Genomic DNA, 20,391 nt, shown 5'->3' with positions numbered 1-20,391 from the left:
CACCAAAATACATACCCTCAAAAATTACTCTTTGAAAATGTGTTGTTTTGAATTATCAAATGTCTCCTCCCCCAACACAATTAAATGGCAAGTCCTTCTTCGCCAGTTGTGAGAATCTTCACTTAAAAAAATTAAGGTGACAATCTTTCTTCATCGTTCTGTTTTTGTTCTTTCGAGTGTTCATCCACCTTCTCTTTCTTCTTCCTCTTCCCTCTTCTTCTCATCTTCTCTTCATTTGCTCTTTCTCCTTTGACAGATTTCTAATCTTTTCCTCCTTCCTATTCCACAATTTCACTTCCTTTTCTTCTCTCTCTCTCGTTTCCCTTTACTTTTTTCTTCTTCGTTTTTCCTCTTCATTCTTCCTTTCACATGCTCCTCTGTTTCATCTTTTCACTCAGCTTCTCTATCTTCTTCCTTCCAAGCATATGAATGAGTTCCTCTCCTTTTTTCGTCCCCTTCTTTCTTGCTCCTTCTCATTTTTGCATATTTATCCAATTGATGCAAACAGCCAATGTTTGTTATTCAAAAATACTCATCTGCTTTTTTTTCAGAGAAAAGATGCCTTCAAAGAAATCCTTTGTTCCGGTTGAGAGGACATGCAATGTGAACTTTCTTTAAAAAAGAAAGGAAAGAAGAAATTACAAAAGATTAAAAAAGCCAAATGAAAGAATAAAATGTGTTGTAATTAAAACTCAAAAACGCATTTTCCAAAATTTAAATTAAAACAATTTCTATCATTTCTCATATTTCACATTTCTTCAAATTTTTCTTCATTCAAAAAAATCAATTTTAATCTGCAAACAAGCACAAACACAATTAGCCCTTCTTTGCTAGCCAAACATTCTCATTGCAAAATACTAATTACCCCATTTGACTCTTCTTCTTTCCCAATCTTTTGTTATTCGCTTTCTGTTCTGCGTTAGCCCTGCCTTCATCTTTTCCTTCTTCTCATGAACCTTATCCTTTCACTTTCTTTTCAATTTTCTTCTTTAGTTCTTCGCTCTCTTCCTTGCACTCTAATGTTATCTGTTCTTCTCAAGCAAATCCTTCCAACGCAGAATCTCTCCAAAGTCAGCGCTTTTCTGACAAAATTGTATGTATTTCAATAAATAATGATACAACTTCAAAAAGCATCGTTCAAAAATGCCTAAAAATGGAAAGATATTGTGAAAGTTAATTGAAAATCATGAATGAAAAAAGAATTCAAACCTCACAACAAATGCAAAGAAATCGATAAGTGGTGTTCCAAACTTAACATTTCAATTCAGAGTAACCAATGCGTTTTCAATAAATTTTATAAAATAACAATGAAAATAAGAGCGTGTTCAGCAAAAAATGAACACTTTGATTGAATTGAATGTTATTTTTGTGAAACTGTCGAAATCACTATTATCCTTTTGGCTTCGCCAAGCAAGACAAACAAATGAATAAACCATCAAGTGCATGTTGGCCAAAAAATTGTGGAGCCTTCAAGTGCATCCTTGTTGCTATCTGATAAATGCTGTATTTTGTGGATGAAATCGACATCTACTCCATTGTAAGCGACAATTTGGCTGGATAATTAAAGAGGATAAATTAAAAAACTATGTGTTGTATGTTTTGTCATTCTTCCGAATGGTGTTTGTTCGTGTCGTTGAGCTGAGTTGGTTGAATTATGATTTGAAAATACTCCTTCCTTTGGAAAATGTCCACCTCTAAAAATCCTTTTTGATTCTGTAGCTCCATCACAAAGAAATGGCAAAATAGTTCTTTCACTTTCTTTAACGATGCTTTTCCAAAAACAAGGTTTTATTTGGTATTTACATTAATCAAATCATCTATAATGGTTGAAAAAATTGAATGCAATTCAAATATCTCAGCTAAATATCAATTTAATGAGTAATTTTTTTTCCTTTCTTTCTTTTTTTTTGTGTGTGTGAATGATTGATAAATCGAGATGAAACAAATGGGGATCAACTTCAAATGTTGGAACTGTGATTGGAAGACTTTTTGACAAATTCGTCAACTGCAGAGCCCTATGTATGACTGAACGTTTGTTCAGCAAAGACGAAGCAGAATGTGATGAATTCTTCGAATTGACAAATAGACAGGGTTTAAGAATATTTTTTGTCGAAAACAGGAGGATAAAAGAATAACGAAGGGTTTGTGGTCTATCTGAATAAATGTCCAGTCATTAGAACATTGTATTTTTTTTCAGATTATGAAATTGATTGTCAAAGAGGAAAGAAATATTGCAAAAGAATCTTCATAGAAGTGATAAGATATTTATCGATCCCTTTCTTCTGATCACAAATAATCTGAATTATCGTATCAGTTTCTTCTCTCTGAATGATGATCTTCCATTTTTAAAAGAAATGAAGATGATTCAGCTGCATTTATTCAATATAATTCTCAGTGCAATTGTTGACTTTGCAACATTCCAAATTCATCTCCATTCAACTGAAATCAAATGGCTTTGACTTTACAAAAACTTCATGAAATTGTTCAAAAATAATCTGAGATGTTTTTGTTTCATAAGAACTGGAAATTTGAAAAACTTTGAATGATTATCTTTTCGATTCTTTCAACAATTTTGGTGATTTAATCATACGGACAATTATTTTTTCCTTCCCTTTCAATTGATTAACATAACAAATCTTTTATTAGCCCAGATCTTTTCATTTTTTGATTTTTATATTCTTTCATTTTCTTCAACGCTACGATAAGTTTTGAGCGATATCAAAAAGCACACAAATAAACATCCAATAAATCACGTCAAGTTTGCAAATACATTATTATCCTTGTCTTCCTGAATCCAAGAACAAAGCAAAAAATTAAAATTTTTTCTTAACAAGAATTTGGAAGTTTTGATAGCGTTTCTTTTGTAGTTTGTTAAATTCCATTTCAATATATTCCTCTTTGAACTGAATTCCAATATTATTTGATTAGAACTCTGAAATAGAAAAAAATTTAAACGAAAATTTAATAACTTATGGTTAGATCAAACAGAAGAAAAAGATTGACTTTTCCAGCTTTTCTGGATAAGATCATACACTTTGTTGATACTACATTCTGGACGGAATTATTATAAACCAAAACCGATTGTTTGTGGCACTGTTGATATTACCCTTTGTAAGATAAATGAAAATGTTCATATTTATCGATTTCTTTTTTTTATTGATGATGCAATTTGAAAATTGAATATATTTTGTAATTTTTAGAATGGAAGAATCGTTGAACTGCAAATCAAACAGCGAATTCAAAGTGGTGTCCAATTCTGATAAGTTTTTAAGTTTTTTCATTTTTCTGTTCGTTGATTTTTAAATTCATCATTTTATTTTTTTTAATGATTTTTGCAGAATTATTTCGTGAGCTTGAAGGTTGCAACGAAGAAGAGCAAAAACAGAAAATTGAAGAAATGAACGGAACAATGGAAGAAATGAACGAAGAAGAATTTTTATCGATTTTCACAAAAGAGCTGTTCAACCGCATAGCACAAATGATTGAAGTTGGTAAATTGCGATTGGAAAATGTGTCAGTGCTGTTGAAGAGCATGGGGCATCGCAAAACATTTACGCTTGTTGAAAAAGGCGATTTTGATTATTCTTTGCTGGGTGAAAGATTTGAAAGCTCGATAAATTTCGCAAAGATGTTCGTTGAAAAAAACGAAAAGCTTATTGTCGACATTTTTGAATGCTATGTGATGCTGCGTTGCAATTATTTCTTATTTTCAGAAGATGTTCTTTTGGCGATTGTTCCTTGTCTCTTGAAAATTGCACAGAACAAAGAGGGAAGCGAAGAAGTGCAAAAAGAAGTCGAAATGGCTTTGCTGGCTTTGAGCTTGATAAAAGTGGATAACGTGTGAATGAATTTTAATTTTTTTGATGGTTTAATTACAGTTGTGTTAATTAATGTTAGTTAAAAGATTTCGATCTGGATTTAAATGAGGTCACAGAAATCATCGAATATCATCAAGAGCATCACAACTTGACACGGCTGGCGTATCTGTCTGTTTGGTTGTTTCTGCTAAATAGATTTCAGAGTGAAAGAAACTTGGAAGAAGATTTTATGAGTAAGCTTCATTTCGAAAGAGAGGCAGCAAGAGAACTGGAAGAGCTGACAGAATGTGTGGATTGGAATGAAAAAGCCAGAGAGACGAAAAGAATGAAAGGACTTCAGATCATGATTTTGAAGTGGATTAACGGCATTTTAGATTTTCTGTGTTGTTTCCAATTGTGGAATGATGAATGCTGTGTACTTATTCGATGTATTGTCGGGGTGTGCAAAGAAGCAAAAAAGAATGAAGGAGAAATGTATCGAAAGTGTATAAATGATTTTCGTAATATGGCATCGTTGAAGAATGTGAGAATCGATACTCTGTTGAGAGAAGGAGTTGTTGATTTGATTTTAGAGGAGATTCTGTCAACAACATTGAATGAAGGAAGAATAGGGTCGTGCTTGGGATTCTTTATGAATATTTCACTCAGATTGAAAAAGAAGGAGAAAGATGAAATGGAAAAAGTGAAAAGGAATACAATCAAAATGGAAATGCATGAAAAGATGGAAGAAGAAGGATACGAAGATATTGTTGAGTGCTTTAAAACAAAATTTGATTTTTATAACTTTTGTATGTTTTCTTTTATTTCAGCAAATTTTGAAGATTACATTGTGAATATTTAAAGAAATATTATCCATTTCATTTTTTCCCCTTACTCAAAACCTATGTTTTTCTTGAATGCCATTTCACCGTTTAACAAACAATTGTATAAAGTATTTTTAAAAGTCTTTTTTTTTAGATGAATAAAACGCAATTTGTGGGTAAAAAATAAGAAAAACACAAATTTCAATTCTTTCTTTTTCTTTCCCTCATCAAAAAACCAACAATAAATGAATTATCGTTTCCAAATACAAAATACAATAAATAATTCAGTTATTCATCTCTTTCATATGGGGCGAAATATTTTCTTTTTTGAAAAAAACCGTGTTTTATTCCAAACTTTTTCTCTATTTGATTACTATTAGTCTCATATTCTCATGTATTTTTATAAAGAAAATAATGAATTATAAAGAAAAATATAAGAAATATTTGAGTGGAGCAAAATTCATAAAGAAAAAAATTTCTTCCCATATCCTTATTTCATTTCTTTCGAGTAATTCACAGAATTCTTCCTGTTTCTTCTATTTTTCTCTGATGTTGATTCCTTCGCCTGAATTAATGTGAATGTCATAAACGATTTCCAAAAAAGAATCTCCAAAAACGATGGATTATCGATCAACGCACAAAAAGAATGGTTTTTTATCTCATTCGTTCAGTTTTCGCTCATTACGTAACCAAAAGAAGGAAGAAGATGAAGCTGAAGAAGATGGTTAAAAACGGTTATTTGTGACAAAATATGAAGAAGATGATGAAAAGACTTCGGAAATGAAGCACTTCTCTCTGTTGGGGCTTTCCTCTGTTAATTTGAGTCAAACTAGAAGAGATCTGTTGCACCTCTGGCAGAAAATTCTTCAAAGATGAATCACCAATAATTAATTGTGCAATCAGTAAAAACAAATTGTGTGCATCATGAAACAATAATTGGCTATTGAGATGTTTCTGCTGCAACTGGCACACCATCAGATGAAATGATGTTGATGCAGATAAATCTTTGGTATGTGAATTTCCATAAGGTTTCTTGTAGATTCATCTGAACATGCAATTTTCATTCGCTTCTTTCATCCCTTTGACTTCTCAGTCGGTTTGATCTGGGTTCACAAACAAAAAATGAAATGCCTTCTCAAAAAATTGTCATTCACATCCAAGCTGAAGTTCTAAGAATTGGTGCATCTTTGCTGCTATAGTGAAAATTTTTTTCTTCTCTTTATTCTTCAAAGTCATCTGATCCCTCATTCTTTCGATAGCCTGAATGAAAAAATACCAAAAAAATATACCAAACTTTCAATATGAATTTTTAATTCATTTCATGTGTCTTATTCAATTGGAAATGTTCGTTTTCCTCAAAATAACTTCATTATTCCATCCGTTTTTATCCATTTTAACACCAGACTCGTTCACCATCATTTCCAACAATCTTTTCAACCTCAAATGCATAGATTTCTTGCTCTTTTGAAAAAGAAAAGTTAGAATTTTGTTTTCTTTCTCAAGCCCACAGTTTTCAGTCAATTACATAATAAGTTTTTTCAGAATTCTTGAAAAATATGATATTTGTCAATAATCTTCCCGTCAACGCAGTTGTCATCTGCACTCGACATCCGTTTCTCATTCTCACCACAACTTTGAAGATATTTTCCATTTCAATAATCGTTCATGTTTGCAAGCTCTGTGAAGGTGATGGATGGAAATATCTTCACTGGAAATAGAACTACAAAAATACAAACATCCAATTGTCTTCATTGGCCATTTCGGAAAATGCATTTCCTTCAAAGATGCATTTCTTGTAAATGATCTCGCTCAATTCCATCATCAATGCCTCTTTGTCGCTGTCTCGTTCCTCCATGCAAAATAATAATATATATAATTCTGCAGAAAATATCCACTTCCCGATCTCACTTCCGGTCAATGGACATTATTTGTTCAAAAAATGTTATTCGATCAGACCAACCATTACAAATAACAGAAGAAGACAAAGCGTTTTTTTTTTCTCTGCAATTACGCTTCAAGTAAACTAAAAATTGAAAGAATGGTGTGAATAAAGATATTTCTTTGGTAGTGCGAAGATTTTGTTCCATTTATTTTTTCACTTTTGTTGCATTTTGGTTTTAATTTGAATGGCAATATCATTGTTTTCTGATTGTGATGTTTTTTTCAAAAATGCAGGAAAATGGTGCAGAGAAAACATTCAATAGTTTGCTAACTATTTTTGTATATGAATTATCGATGAATGTGATTATTTCTTTGTTTTTTATTTTGAGAATTGTTTTCTGAGTTGGAAGATTTCAACGAGGAAGAGCAGAAGCTTAAAATCGTAGAAATGAATGGAGTAATTGATGGAATGGATAAAAGAGGATTTATGTCCATTTTAACAAAAGAACAGTTCAATAAAATGAACAAGATGATTGAAGATAATAAAATGTCGATGGAAAATGCCATTCTGATGTTGAAACGCATGGGATATATGGAGGTGCTGAAAGGCATTTGGAACAGTAATTTTTGCTGTTCATATTTGGGCATAATAGTTCAAAAGATGATTTCTGAGGAAGAGAAGAAAAAGGAAGAAAATAATAATCTACTTATTGACCTCTACGAATGCTGGCTTTTGCTTAATGGATGGTTTTCAAATGAATTGATATCAATTTGTGTACCCTGCCTCCTGAAAGTTGCCTTGAAGAAAGAGGAAAGCGAGGAAATACAAAAAGAAGTGGAAGTGGCATTATTGGCACTGAGTTGCATTTGGAAATATTATGTGTGAACATTTCTATTTCCTTTTTGAAGTTTTTGAATTTTTTTCTGATTTTTATAAGACAATTGAACCAAAAATTTTTATCAATGAAATTTCAGAAATAATCCAACATCATCAGGAGCATCGCAATCTTACACAACTTGCCTGTCAATCAGCTTGGGAATTTTTGATCAGCAGATTTTTCAAGGAAAAAAGCTTGGGAGATGCCATTGTGAATGAGCTTCATTTTGCGAGAGAAACAGCGAGAGAACTTGAAGAGCTGTCGAAATGTGTGGATTGGAAGAGGGGAAAAGAAATAAGAGAAAAATCCGTTTTATTGAGATGGTTCGGAACGTTGGACTCTTTCTTTGATTCATGCAAGCTGTGGAATGAAGAATTTGCTGGACTTATTGAAAGCATTGTTAGGGTGCTTCGAACAGCAAAGGATAGTTATGGAGAAATAAGCAATCAATGCATTTCCTCCTTGAGAAATGCAGCAGATAGCACAGGTGTGAAAGTTGAAGACTTGTTGAAAGGTGGAGCTGTTGATGCTGTTTTGGAGGAAATTCAGCAATCAATAATCGATCGCAAAACAGCATATGAATGCTTGAATTTTTTTTATTTCATTTCATGGCGAATGAAAGAAAAGGGGGATGACAAAATGAAAGAGGCAAAGAGAAAGATAACCAAAAAAGAGATGCTTGAAAAGATGGAAGAAGAAGGGTATGAAGATACCATCGTAAGCTTTTACGGATTGCTCTGTTTTCTTAATAAAAATTATTTTGATAAGTTGCCGACGAACATTTCAGTCTATTTTGTGAATGTATAAGAAAATGAATTGAATTTTGTAACTCAGATATTTTATTTTATTTTTTTTATCCCCATCATTTCACAAAATATCCAAAATAATCGATTGTTGAAAATATTTTTGGTAAAAAGTGCATCATTTCTCTTCATTCAAGTGAAATCAAACAACAAAAAAAGAACATTCAGCAAATTGTTCAATAACTTCAATTCGCTTCCTTCATCAAATGTTTCGTTAAAAAACACTCTTCAAATTCGGAGTTCGCTCGCTCGTTAGCTTTTTCGGAAGCTTCCTTCTCTGCCATTTCCGGCTGAAGCGCCATTGTTTTCTTTGCGACAATGAGGAGATGAGAAGGAAGAATGAGAGGAAGAAAGGCATTTCCACCTTGTGCATAAACTGTCTTTTTCGAAAAATAACTGAAATAAAATGTATTTCATAGAAATCTTATCGAAAAAAAGGCATTTTCAGCGATGATGACCCCATCGGAATAGTAAATTGGAGAATTGTCTGAAGATTTCATTGTCTTCAAACATTATCAAACCTAATCATATTTGCATTTTTCTTTCTTTTTCCTTCTTTTTCTGCTCAACTATTTTGGTGTTGAATCGTTTTCATCAAAATTTTTGCTGTCTCAGTCTTCTTCCTTATTAATATCTTTTCTTGTTTCATATTATTTCTTTTCTTCTCTTTCAATCTTTCTCTTTCATCCTCTTCATCCTCTTCATCTTTTTCATTCTCTCTCTTCATTTTTCAAAACAATCACTTTTCCCCTTCAATTTCTTTGTTTCCCTTCAAATCCTCCTTCGCTTCTGTTATTTGTTTGGCGGTCATCTGCGCTTCCTTCTTCTGAAAAGAGCTGATATTTCTCCACTTTCTTCGTTTCTATCAACTTCTTTGCATTTTTGCCTTCTCCAAAAATTCCTTCGTTTTTTTTTATTCCTTTTTATTTTTGCAGATAAAAGATTTCTTTTTATCATCTGTACAAACAAAGAAATTAATGCCGAGTCTGATGATTCAAGTGAATGACGAAGGAAAATTTTGTAAATAGTTTCTATAAAGCTTCAGACGATCAATCAGCTTAAGAAGAAGAAGAAGAGGAAGAAGAAGAAGAAAGGAGGAGGAAGAGTGATATTATGACGGAACAGATTGTTCGTTCATTATTAGTAAAGTCAATGAATAGCAAATGAAAAGGCAATGTAACTATCAAGGAGCGGACGGTTGCCTTAGTCAACCCATTTCGCATCTCAAATTCAAGACTCACAGCAACTTTCTGATATTTATCAAACAACACAAAAAATTATGACTTGCCTTCCAATTTCAGAAAAGGAAGTTAACATAACCGCAATTCCAGAAGATCACTTGCTTCACTATTTCTTCTAAGTTCATTGTCTTCCATCTTTTTCCCATTTGCGACAAGTTGCACTTCGAATCGGCATAAAAAGTCGTTTTCCAAAAATTATTCTCAAGCATTCAGCATCCTTTTTCTAACACTTTTGTCAGCTATTTCACAAATGGTTCTTTCAATATCATTTCTGCTCCCCAATGTTGGATTCTCCAACTTTCCTGTGAAATATGAAATTCTCTTTTTTCTTCCTATCCTTCTTTTTTTGCTTCTTGAATTGTGAATTTTGTTAAAAACAAACCCGTATCCAACACCATCAAATGCCTTCACCACACATTGTTGTCGCAGATATGTAGCATCAATATTCGGTATTCACAAAAAGCAACCGGACATCGCTCTTTTTATTCATTTTCATTCGTTTTCACGCTCTGAGTCAGGCACAAACACAAAAAATATCAATGTGCAAAAACAATAAAAATAAAAATAGAGGCATGTACCATGTTGCCTTTCCCCTCTTTCGCATCAACAGATTCTTCAAAAGCATTTCAGAATTCATGAAACTACAAAAAACATCAAATTCTTCTTTGTAATTCAAAATAATTTTGTGCATTGCCATTTATGTTGCTTCTTCTCGCGAGCGCATTCCATTCAAAAAGCTTCCATTTGCGAAATAAAAGTTCTAAATGTGAAAACGGCACGATCTATTCCATTATCATTGAAATGACACAAGAATTGATTTTTTGCTGGAGACTTTTTTTTAGTGTGGAAAGAATCAATGAACAATGCATGAAATATTTGTCGTAACATGTTCTTCATTGAGATATCGGAAAATTTTGTGAATTTTCGAAAAATACTTATAAAAAAAAGAATTGTTATTGGATTCAAAGTGAAGGTGCATGCAAAGGGCGATCGAAAGCTGCATCCATTGAAAGAGTTCTTATTTTTTTTTTAATTCTTCAAAGGATCTGCATTTATTTTCTTCTTCTTTTTTGCGGAGTAATTGAAATATTTGAAAATCGCAAAATAGATGAACAAAGATGGAAAGCATGAATTGCTGACAGATTATTTGGAAGTGTAGGCGACAAAGAAATGTATTGCATTTTATCTGAAAGAACAACAACATAGGCATTCATTTGATCATTTGATATTTCGAGAATAATATTTTCTGAAATATTCTGCATCATTCATAAAATTCCAGATGATTAATTTTAAAGATATATGAAAAGACTGATATCAATGACGAAAATATTCTTCGTAATCTTTAAAACAGAGACTCCTTATGAATTATTGTTGAGCGAAGAAGTTTTATAATTTCAAAAAAGTTTGTTTTTTGTTTAATGAAGGTTGAATCTGACAAGGAGGCATTTGTGGTAGCATTAAAGGATGTGGGAAAGCAATTTTGTAACTTTCTTTCTTTCTTGAAAATAAGTTGCGTTATTTGTTCAATTGTTGCCAGACAATTTGTCATTTGATTATTATTTCACTTTTCTTTCAAGAAAATGATAAATCATCTTTATCTGTCAAAAAATCGGAAAACTCACATAAACAAACGAAGCTTTATAAAAAGGTTTGAAAATTAATGATAAAGAAATATTGTTTGACTTCTTATTTGATCCAAACGTTGTTGGATCTGTTTTTTTGTTAGACTATTTTTTCAAAAAAATACTTTGTTTTGGAGCTGTGAAATTATAATACCAAATATCACAGAATTAGAAAATATAAAAAAACATTTGAACAAATAAAAAAATATTATCATTCTTCGGTTGTGCGCTTGTATGATTCCGAAGTTCAAAAAATAAACTGCAAAAACTGTTCAATTTCGAATAAAAATTATGCAATTCCAAATCAAAGAAAAATAAGCAACAAGCATTGTTCAAAAATATTTGTCGTTAACTGTTTTGGATAAGCAAGAAAAATAACAAAACAAATATCGCTTTCTGATCATAAACATTATTTTCACCTCGAAAAACATGAATAATGGATTTAAAATTATTTAAAAGAGAAAGAACTTTGATGTTATCGGGTTTTTTGATCAAATGGACGTTCATTGTGGCATTTGTTTGTGTTTGCTTGGATTCCCGCTTGGAACAGAACGGATTTTTGCAGAGCGCGATTGTTAACTTTTCGGAGGATATATTAAAGGGCAGCTGCTTCAGCTTAAAAAACAGCACAATCGAGCTGCGATGCATGTCAATGGAAATTGCTAGCACGGGCTCCATTCTGCATGTGGACAAAGAAAGCACAAGTATTTTGAAGGATGTTCCGATTTTTGTGGATTCGGCAAAGGCGGATTCGCTATTTTTCTCTCGAGGAGTTATCCAATTGGGCAACATCAGTGTTTCTCCTGCACAAAAATCTTCGAGTCTTCAATGCAGCATGTTCCGCTCAGATGGTTGTGGTAGTTTTTCGATTTCAGAAAGTTCGATCCGATCTGCAGGAATATTGTCTTCTTCATTTGCCTTTTCCGGACAAGCCTCATTGGTGGATATTTCTCGGTGCACCTTTAGCAATTTTTCAGTGAACAAAAAAGAAGATCGCACGAAAAAATACAGGAGCAGCTTTTGCGAGGAAATATCGATGAGTGGATGCCATTTCAATAAGGTTGATGATCCGGTTGACGGAAGCGTGATTCCTCATTTTGGGGATACAATTTCGTATATGGCCCGAAACAATACATTTTTTGAATGCCAACGAGGATTGTTAAATCAGAGAACGAATGAACCCATAATTGGAGAATCATTCGATGCCAGACGAGCACCAGACGCTGGAGCCACTGAAGTGATTCTTGAGGACTGCGATTGGCAAAAATCTGAAGCATATCAAGTCGATGGAGGAGCATTCTATTGCTCAAGATCTGATGTCACATTAAAAATGACAAATTGTTATTTTAACCAATGCAAAACAGTCTTCAATATATATGGACATGGTGGGGCTGTGGCCATTGGTGCAGCAAAGTCATTGTTTCTTTTCTCTTGCACGTTTTATCAATGCGTAACAGATGGAGGAAATGGAGGAGGACTTATTACACAAGGAGTGACTGGATGCCATGTTGTTTCAGGATGCACATTTGACGGTTGCAGAGCAAGCTTCGGAGGCGGGTTTTCCATTTCTTACAGTGGAGAATGCACATCAAGGATTTGCTCACAGTATTCTTCATCGGCAGTTAGCAATTTGGAGAAGACAAATGATGGGAACGATGATTGCGAGAATGCAGTTTTCGAGTGTACTTTTTCTAAATGTGATGCTGTGAATATTGGAGGAGGAATGCAAATAGAAAGAACAAAGAGCATTAGGGTGATGGATTTACTGTTTAGTGAATGTACGTCAAATCAAGGAGGCGGGCTGTATTTTCGTTATAATACAAATCAATATGGATATGTGACTTCAGGTGTATCTTATTCCTTCTTCGACAGGTGCTCTGCTTCTCGAAAAATTGCTCATGATGCATATCTTTTTGATAATTGGAATATGATTAAGGCGTTGTTTTCAGACTGCTTAAGCCGAACAGATACTCCTTTGGAAAATCGAGTCTATTTGGTTAAAAATGTTGGTGACAATGAAGATCATACAGAATGGATTCCAATTGTTGAACATGGACCACCAAGTCGTGTATCGTCCACCGGAACTGATGAGGAAAACTGCAACAAGTTCCCCAACTCATGTTCATCTATTGGATATCTTTTAAGCAAAACAGCTGAAAGTGAAATTTATATTGAGCTCAAGGGATCTTCTTCCATTATTGGAATCGAATCTTCGAACGGAATTGATATTGGATCAAAAGCAGTGGAAATCAAAGGAAAGCTTGACACCACAAGAAAAAACTATCTTGGAATTCCTCAGATGGCTACTGATAAATATTTCTTCAATGTCGGAGCAGGCAAGCTGAAGTTGAACACTTTTTATCTGGAGATTCTTTATGTGGAATCTTCGATGGCTGCTCTCAGCGGAACAGGAGAACTCACATTGCTATCGATCTGGATCAATGGCGACTCTGCAAAAAAATACACAAACCCGCTGATTCTGGCGACTGGAGGAACACTGAAGTTGGAAAGCATCAGTGTGGATTATTTAACGCCAGCGAGCGGAACCACTTATTTGTTATCACTGACGAACACAGCAACGACAATCTTATCTTGCACCATTCAAACAGGAATAAAAGGAGTTCTCACAGAAAGTGATGTCGGAGACGACGATGAGTTCATGTGCAAATATGAGACAGGCACTGTTGCTATCACTGGAGGCACTGCAACAATCAACAACAGCACGATCAAATCAAACTCGTGGGGAGGACTCAAGGTTGATGGTGCTCAAGTCACTCTGATTGACTCAACAATCGTTGACAACACTATTTCTTATGAATCTCTGAAAGGAGAAAGAAATGTTGTTTGTAGTGGAGGTGGTGCAATCGAGCTTCAGGCAACAAGTGCCTATTATGTTAATGAAGTTCAATATTGGCTAAACAAAGGATGCACATTTAGCGGGAACCTCACTCAGATCACTTCGTCATATTTGAATCCTGGTATTTATAGCATTATTTTGAAGAATACAACAACTGCAACAAAATATGACGTTACTATTGTTGGATATGATTTTCTTTCATGTGCAGTTAAAGTGGAAGGGAAGAGAGAAAGCGACTCGGAAAATGACTATGTGATTGCTGATGAAATATCATTCGACGGGATGGATAGAATCAACGCTGTGTTCAATTTTCCTGAAAGCAGCAATGCATCTGGTTCGAATTCATTTGAAGAAATTGATGCAGCACCACTTGCAGAAAGGGAAAAGAAAACTTATTCTGGAAATCTTCCTGCGATCATGATCAGATTGAAGTATGTGAAAGCTCCGAATCTGACCGGGAACTCGATTTGGGATTCAGCTGAACTTGCTACCACAAGTTGGACAAAGTCTCAAACAAACAATGTCACAAATGGCACAGGAACTGAAAAACCAATCGACAATGAACCATTCCCTCTCGTGCCAGTTATATGTATTTGTGTGGGATGTGTTGTGGTAATTGTTCTGATTGTCATTTGCTGTTGCTGCTGCTGCCATCATAAATGCTGTTGCCAAAAGAAAAAGCCAAAGGAGAAAAAATCAAAAAGGAAAGAAAACTCAAAAGATATTGAGTTAAACGAATAAACTCAAAAACAATAAATTTTTTGAAAATTCAAAACAATATTCTTGTTTTTTTGAATGCTATTCCTAAATATTTAAAGCGTTTTGTATTTTAGGAATATGTGTATGTAAGCTTTTGTGTGTTTGTGTTGTGTGCGCAAGTGTTAGTGTATTCTTTTGTGCAAATAGCCTAAAGAAAATACATTTTGATAATTTCAGATTTTTTTAAGCTATTTTGTTGTTTTTTTAACACGTTGTTCAACAACTCTTTTTACAGATTTTGTTTTATTTCAATTTATTTTCAAGGTATACGAGAACATTTTGCTCGTAATCGTATGTCTCAATTGAATTATCACTCTTAATGAGATGGCTAGTGATTCTTTAAAGCTCATTTAAAGTTTCATGAAATTATATTCATTTTGAATGGCCGAGTGATTTCAATTATTTCTATATAATTATTTCAATGTTTCATTTTTCAATTTTTATTTCCCCAACATTTTTTTATAATGTTTATTCATTAAATATGGAATAAACTCTTTTATTTATGAAACAAACAACGAATTGACCAAACTTTTTCAATAATCGTATCATTATAAATCTAATGTTCTTATGCAAAAAATATTAAAAAAAAAATTAAAAAAAATGAGAAAAATATATGACATTATTGCATTGAACAAAATTCAAAAAACAACATTATTAAAAAAAAACAAAATCAGAATTAATTTTTCTGATAACTTTCCTTTTTCCTTCAGCTCGATTTAATGAATTATTTTTCATCACATCATCTGAATCATCGTTTTTGACGTGAAGTAATCTTCTTTTTATTTTTTTCTTTTCATCCACAACAGTCTTCACTTCATCTTTCTCCTTTTCATCCATTTCATTTTTCCTTTCAATATTCATTTTCAAATGATTTTCCCATTTCTCAAAAAGATTTTCGTCGGTTATCACTTTTCCATAAAAGTTGAATCTATTTCTTCGGGATGGAAGAGGGTAAATCGAAGATTCGGGCAGTTTCAAAAGAACTGGACCAGAAGAATTGTGAAGAACACCACTGCAGACAAAAGCTTTCTGAATCACAGAAGGAGATAATGCTGTGCGGATGGCTTGGAGCAGAACGTCGGAAATTGCTGCTCGTTTGGATGAAGATGAAGAAGAAGATGGAGCCTCAAATCTGTTTATCAGTTCCGATTTGAACACAGCAAACACTCCTCTGTCCAGTGGTTGACAGAGGTGTGTGCTGTGTGGCACGAAGGTTAGAGCATTGACTTGTTGTTTTTGGAATTCTCTCCAGATCAATGGATCTGCGCGAGATGCATGCGAATCAAGAAGGAGAAGAATGTGTTCGTTTTCAAGTGACATGTGCTTTCTTCTATCGATGACAGAAGGAAGAAGAACGGTGAGAGCATCCCTTTAAATGCACTCGTTGCCCATTCTGCCGCTTCCATTTGCCCATATCTCAAGCGTTGGAGATAATAGGCATTTCAGCTCATCTGGCAGGTTGACACTTGGCCACAAAATGATAGATTGAAAGGCATATCCGTCCGCTGCCTAAGCTGCCACGAATGAAGAATTAATCATTCTTGGTGGTTCTTTCGTGAAACCTGCTTTTATATCTGCTGTGTGCATTGCAATTCGTTTTGAATCTGTTAAAACGCGCGTTAAAGATTCGTCGATGTTAATACTTTAAAGCTAGATAGGAACGGTATTTTTCGTGCAGCTTGTCGAGTGTTTTATACCAGGGTTTTGAAACGCTTCTGTATGAAACAGCCAGTCGGTTGATGTGCAAATTCTCTGCGTTCCAGTCTTCAGCCCTGGATGATGCTTATCAAGGCCATATGCCCAGATAAAAAAACTTCGGCAAATGGCGCATCTTCCTCATAGTTGTCGTTTGAAACATTTTCAATCTGAAAAACAAATGAATAAAACAAATAAAAAAAAAAATAAAACAAACCAATTATCATGTTTTTTTCAAAGTTAGTCATGTTCAAGACTTTGCTTCAATGTGAATAATGTCCAAAACTCTTTGTTCCTTTTCTCCAACTACTGCTGCAGGCCTGCCAATTTTTCCAACCTGCCTTCCTTTTCTCAGTACTCTAACTGCGTTCTTTATTCCTGTACGGCTGAATTGTTTGGAATTAATAGCATCCGTTTTGTGAACAACTCCATCAACAACGATGTGAGCTATTCGCTCCAGCCGACTGTGGTATTTCCTGTACTTGTGCGAAGACATTGCTCTCTGTAATTTTTTCTGACCATCTTTTAATTTTGTTTCTGTTGATTTTAATTTTTTTTATTATTTTATTAAGATAATAAAATTTTTAGTTTTTTTATGGAAATGAAATTAAAAAAAATTCGAAAAATAACATTCAAAACAAACTGAAGGTTTTTTGCCCCATGGAACCATCCAATTCCACACAGAAGTTCAATGAAGGAGCCTTACCCCCCTTGCTCCCCCCATGATAAATTGGGTTTGTTTCAAAATGTGTTAATTATAATCTGTTGAATTCATATATATACAAAAAATTCTTTCAAAAGATGAAATTGTGGGAAAAGATAATGATAAAACAGAAAAAAAAAGTCTTGATAAAAAAAGGTCTGGATGAAATTTTTATACCATATTATAATTATTTATATATTTCTCATTTTTTTGGTTTTTAATTTTGATGTGTATTTTTATTAATGTTTATTGATGCCACAAATTTTCAGTTTTTTGTTTTATCAAGAAATAATATGTCTAAATTTTTTTGAACATCACAAATATGTTTTTCAAGAATCTCATTTCTTTTTCCGTTCGATATTTTTGAAGGTTTTTGTGAATTAACATTTTTCAAGGATTTTTTTCCTCAATAAACCAAATGGAACAAAATAAGTATTTTTCAATGAATATTTTTTCTGGTGAACAGTATTTTTAAGTCATCTTTCAAAACAGAATATAAAATAATTCATGTTGATAATATATTTGGCAAAATTTTTTGAAAAGTTCCTTTTGTTTAATTTTCAAAAAGAATAAAAATTTCATATTTTGATCAAATTTCTGTTCCCACTTACGAAACTTCACAAAAATTGAAATAATGCCAATGTCAAGATTTTGTTTTTGGAACAGAGAAATTTGGTGAGTGGTAACAGAAATTTGATCGAAATATGAAATTTTCGTTCTATTTGAAAATTAAACAAAAGAAACTTTTCAAAAAAATAAGACATATACATAAATAATTTTCTGAAGGTTTGTTTCAAAAAAAAAAAATTCTTTATTTTTCTGCTTTTGGTTAGAAAATAAATAACATATTTCTTTCAAGTTTTTATTTTCGTGCACACACATTAATCTGAAAGGATATGATTTTATTGTCTTTTTCTTTTTTTCTTTCTTTCAAAATAAATTTGATGAGTTGGAACAGAGAATTGAAACAATAAATACAAAACTTTTTCTAATTAGAATAAATTTCAAAAGGAAGTTTTCCTTAAAAATTACTAGTGTAATATGTGTGGAAGGAGGAAACAATATCATATTGGAGAAAATATGAAATTTCAATCTTTTTTTTTTTTTTTTTTTTTTTTTTTATTTTTTTTTTTTTTTTTTTTTTTTATGCACAATGCATGAAAAAATTGTCACACTTATTACATTTTTTTAATATTGCCAGAATTTAAAAAAATTTTGATTTTCACATCTGTAAACAAACATCATTGATAAAATAACTTTTTGTTTTGCGACATCAAACGTATTTCAAAATATAAACATACTAATTAAAATTATTTTAATCACAAAAAGTCAAAGAAAAGTTCATTATTTTTCAATAAAAATGCCTAATGTCATATTTTATGTTTCATATGTTCGATTAAACATAGTTTTTTTACAAACCCTTCAATGCGAACAAAAAATACCAATATACTCCTTATTTGTTTTGTGTGATTATTTTGTATCCGTATTTTTTCCATCCAAAAATTCATTTTGAATTTTGACTTTGAGAATTTTCTAGTGAACGAAGAAAAGATAAAACTTTTTTCAAACGACTTCATTCTTGAAACTTATTTTGAACATTGACTTTTTGAACAGTCATTTTGCATTTTTCATTTGAATGATAATTTCCTCTCCAAAGAATAAAACAGATAGGAATTAGCAATCTGAAAAAAGTGATTATATATAAAATTATCACACACAGTGAGAAAAAAAAGAAATCAAAAAATAAATTTTTAAAAACTGCAACAACAACAACTATAAAAAAATAAAATTGAAAAACAGACAAAAAAAAAAAAAAAAAAAAAAAAAAAAAAAAAAAAAAAAAAAAAAAAAAAAAAAAAAAAAGTGTTTTAAAGAAAAAGAAAAATTATATTACTGGCTCTGAACAAACATCAATCCTTCAAAGGCGCAAAAATGTTGGGGAAAATAAGTTGGTTAAAGTCTCAAAACTTCCATATGAATAGATGATACTGCGAATAAATGAAGATTAAATAACTGGTAAAGTTTCATGAAATTTCTCTCTAATCATAATCTTTTTCACTTTTATCATAATTGATGGTTTAATAAGTCATAGTCATTGAACTTCATTAATTAATTTTTTTGGCAGAGGAAATGAAATGAGAAATTAAAACGCTGAATCAAAATAAGAGCAAGAACAATTAATAACTTTTGTTGAGAATGAGAATTTTTTCTTTGTCGAAATTTTCGTTTCATTCAATAATTCTTTTCACCAAAATTTCTTCTTCGAAATTGCAAAATTATTAATTTTTATTCATTTTCTTGCATATACTGTTTAATTTCTTCTTCAGAGAGAGTTTTAAAATGGATCATTTTCCCATCTTCTCCAATTCCAACAATTCCAACATCAATCCCTTTCTCCGTTAGTATTCCGTCATAACTTTCTTTGATAGTTAAGATAGCAGTGTGTATCGCATCATCTAATTCGGAATCAGCTCGATATCTGGATCAATTAAAGAAATACAAAAAATTCAATTTCAATTAACATGAATAAGAACTGAACATTAAACCACAAATATCAATGGCCAAACCTTTTTTCCAGAAATTGCTTCGTTGTTTGAGAATCTTTCCCAATTCCAGTTGCTTTCCATGACCAATACGATCCACTTGGATCAATTTGATACAAATCTGGTTGCTTTGTTGCTTCATTGTATCCAGCTACTAAAAGCGAGCAACCCATCGGTCTCACACCACTAATTCAAAAAAAATTTTTTTTTGAAAAAGAAAATGTATATAAACTAAGTCATTTGAAGAAATATCCACAAGCAAACCCAGCCTGAGTGTAATCTTGCATTAGAGATCCGATGTAAGTTGATATTGTCAAAACAGAAGCTTCTTCCTGAATGATTTGAATATTCATATTTGAAAATAAATATACAAAGAAACTTACCCCAAATTTTAACTTGTATTTCTCGGCCTCCTTTCTTGCCTTTTTAACGACCACCCTATAATCTGGAGATAAACCTGAGAAGACGCATCCAACATTCTCCGAAATTTTTGAAATTCTTTCGATGCTAGTTTCATCAATAAGTGGAGCATTCTTCTTTGCAGTTGCTATCACCACGCCATTTGTTGCTAGAAAGAAACATTTTAGAATTTGTTGAAACATATATTGCCATTGTATTGAAATATAGAAAATTAAAAACCTTTAATTCCCAATGCAGTAGTTCCGTGATTAACAGCTTCCAAAGCATATTCTATTTGTACAAGCTTTCCAGTTGGAGAAAATGTTGTCAATGAATATGCATAACTTCCGTCGTCCATTTTGTTTTATGTTTGATCAAACCTTTGCCCA

At 32.4% G+C, this 20,391-nt stretch overlaps 3 protein-coding genes across 3 annotated transcripts; 2 read left to right on the top strand and 1 right to left on the bottom strand.

Moving 5' to 3' along the window:
- The first annotated feature begins 2,993 nt into the window (after positions 1-2,993).
- Positions 2,994-4,740, top strand: MONOS_18643 (uncharacterized protein). The gene is made up of 4 exons (XM_067871681.1): positions 2,994-3,083; positions 3,201-3,271; positions 3,339-3,838; positions 3,898-4,740. The coding sequence occupies exons 2-4, from the start codon at positions 3,202-3,204 to the stop codon at positions 4,657-4,659; spliced, it is 1,332 nt and encodes a 443-aa protein (XP_067724933.1). The 5' UTR covers positions 2,994-3,083; position 3,201; the 3' UTR covers positions 4,660-4,740.
- A 6,750-nt stretch (positions 4,741-11,490) lies between these two features.
- On the top strand, positions 11,491-15,199 carry MONOS_12904 (uncharacterized protein). Its single transcript, XM_067865563.1, has one exon. The coding sequence runs from the start codon at positions 11,519-11,521 to the stop codon at positions 14,642-14,644; it is 3,126 nt and encodes a 1,041-aa protein (XP_067724932.1). The 5' UTR covers positions 11,491-11,518; the 3' UTR covers positions 14,645-15,199.
- A 3,953-nt stretch (positions 15,200-19,152) lies between these two features.
- Positions 19,153-20,384, bottom strand: MONOS_13156 (putative proteasome subunit alpha type-2). Its single transcript, XM_067865836.1, has 5 exons — positions 20,243-20,384; positions 19,987-20,171; positions 19,868-19,935; positions 19,628-19,789; positions 19,153-19,539 (listed from the first exon to the last, which is right to left on the bottom strand). The coding sequence occupies exons 1-5, from the start codon at positions 20,358-20,360 to the stop codon at positions 19,347-19,349; spliced, it is 726 nt and encodes a 241-aa protein (XP_067724931.1). The 5' UTR covers positions 20,361-20,384; the 3' UTR covers positions 19,153-19,346.
- Positions 20,385-20,391: the final 7 nt, after the last annotated feature.

Source organism: Monocercomonoides exilis, assembly GCF_001643675.1.
Source record: "Monocercomonoides exilis strain PA203 chromosome Unknown scaffold31-1199392, whole genome shotgun sequence".
NCBI lineage: Eukaryota > Preaxostyla > Oxymonadida > Polymastigidae > Monocercomonoides > Monocercomonoides exilis.
This window is presented reverse-complemented; position numbering and strand designations above follow the sequence as displayed.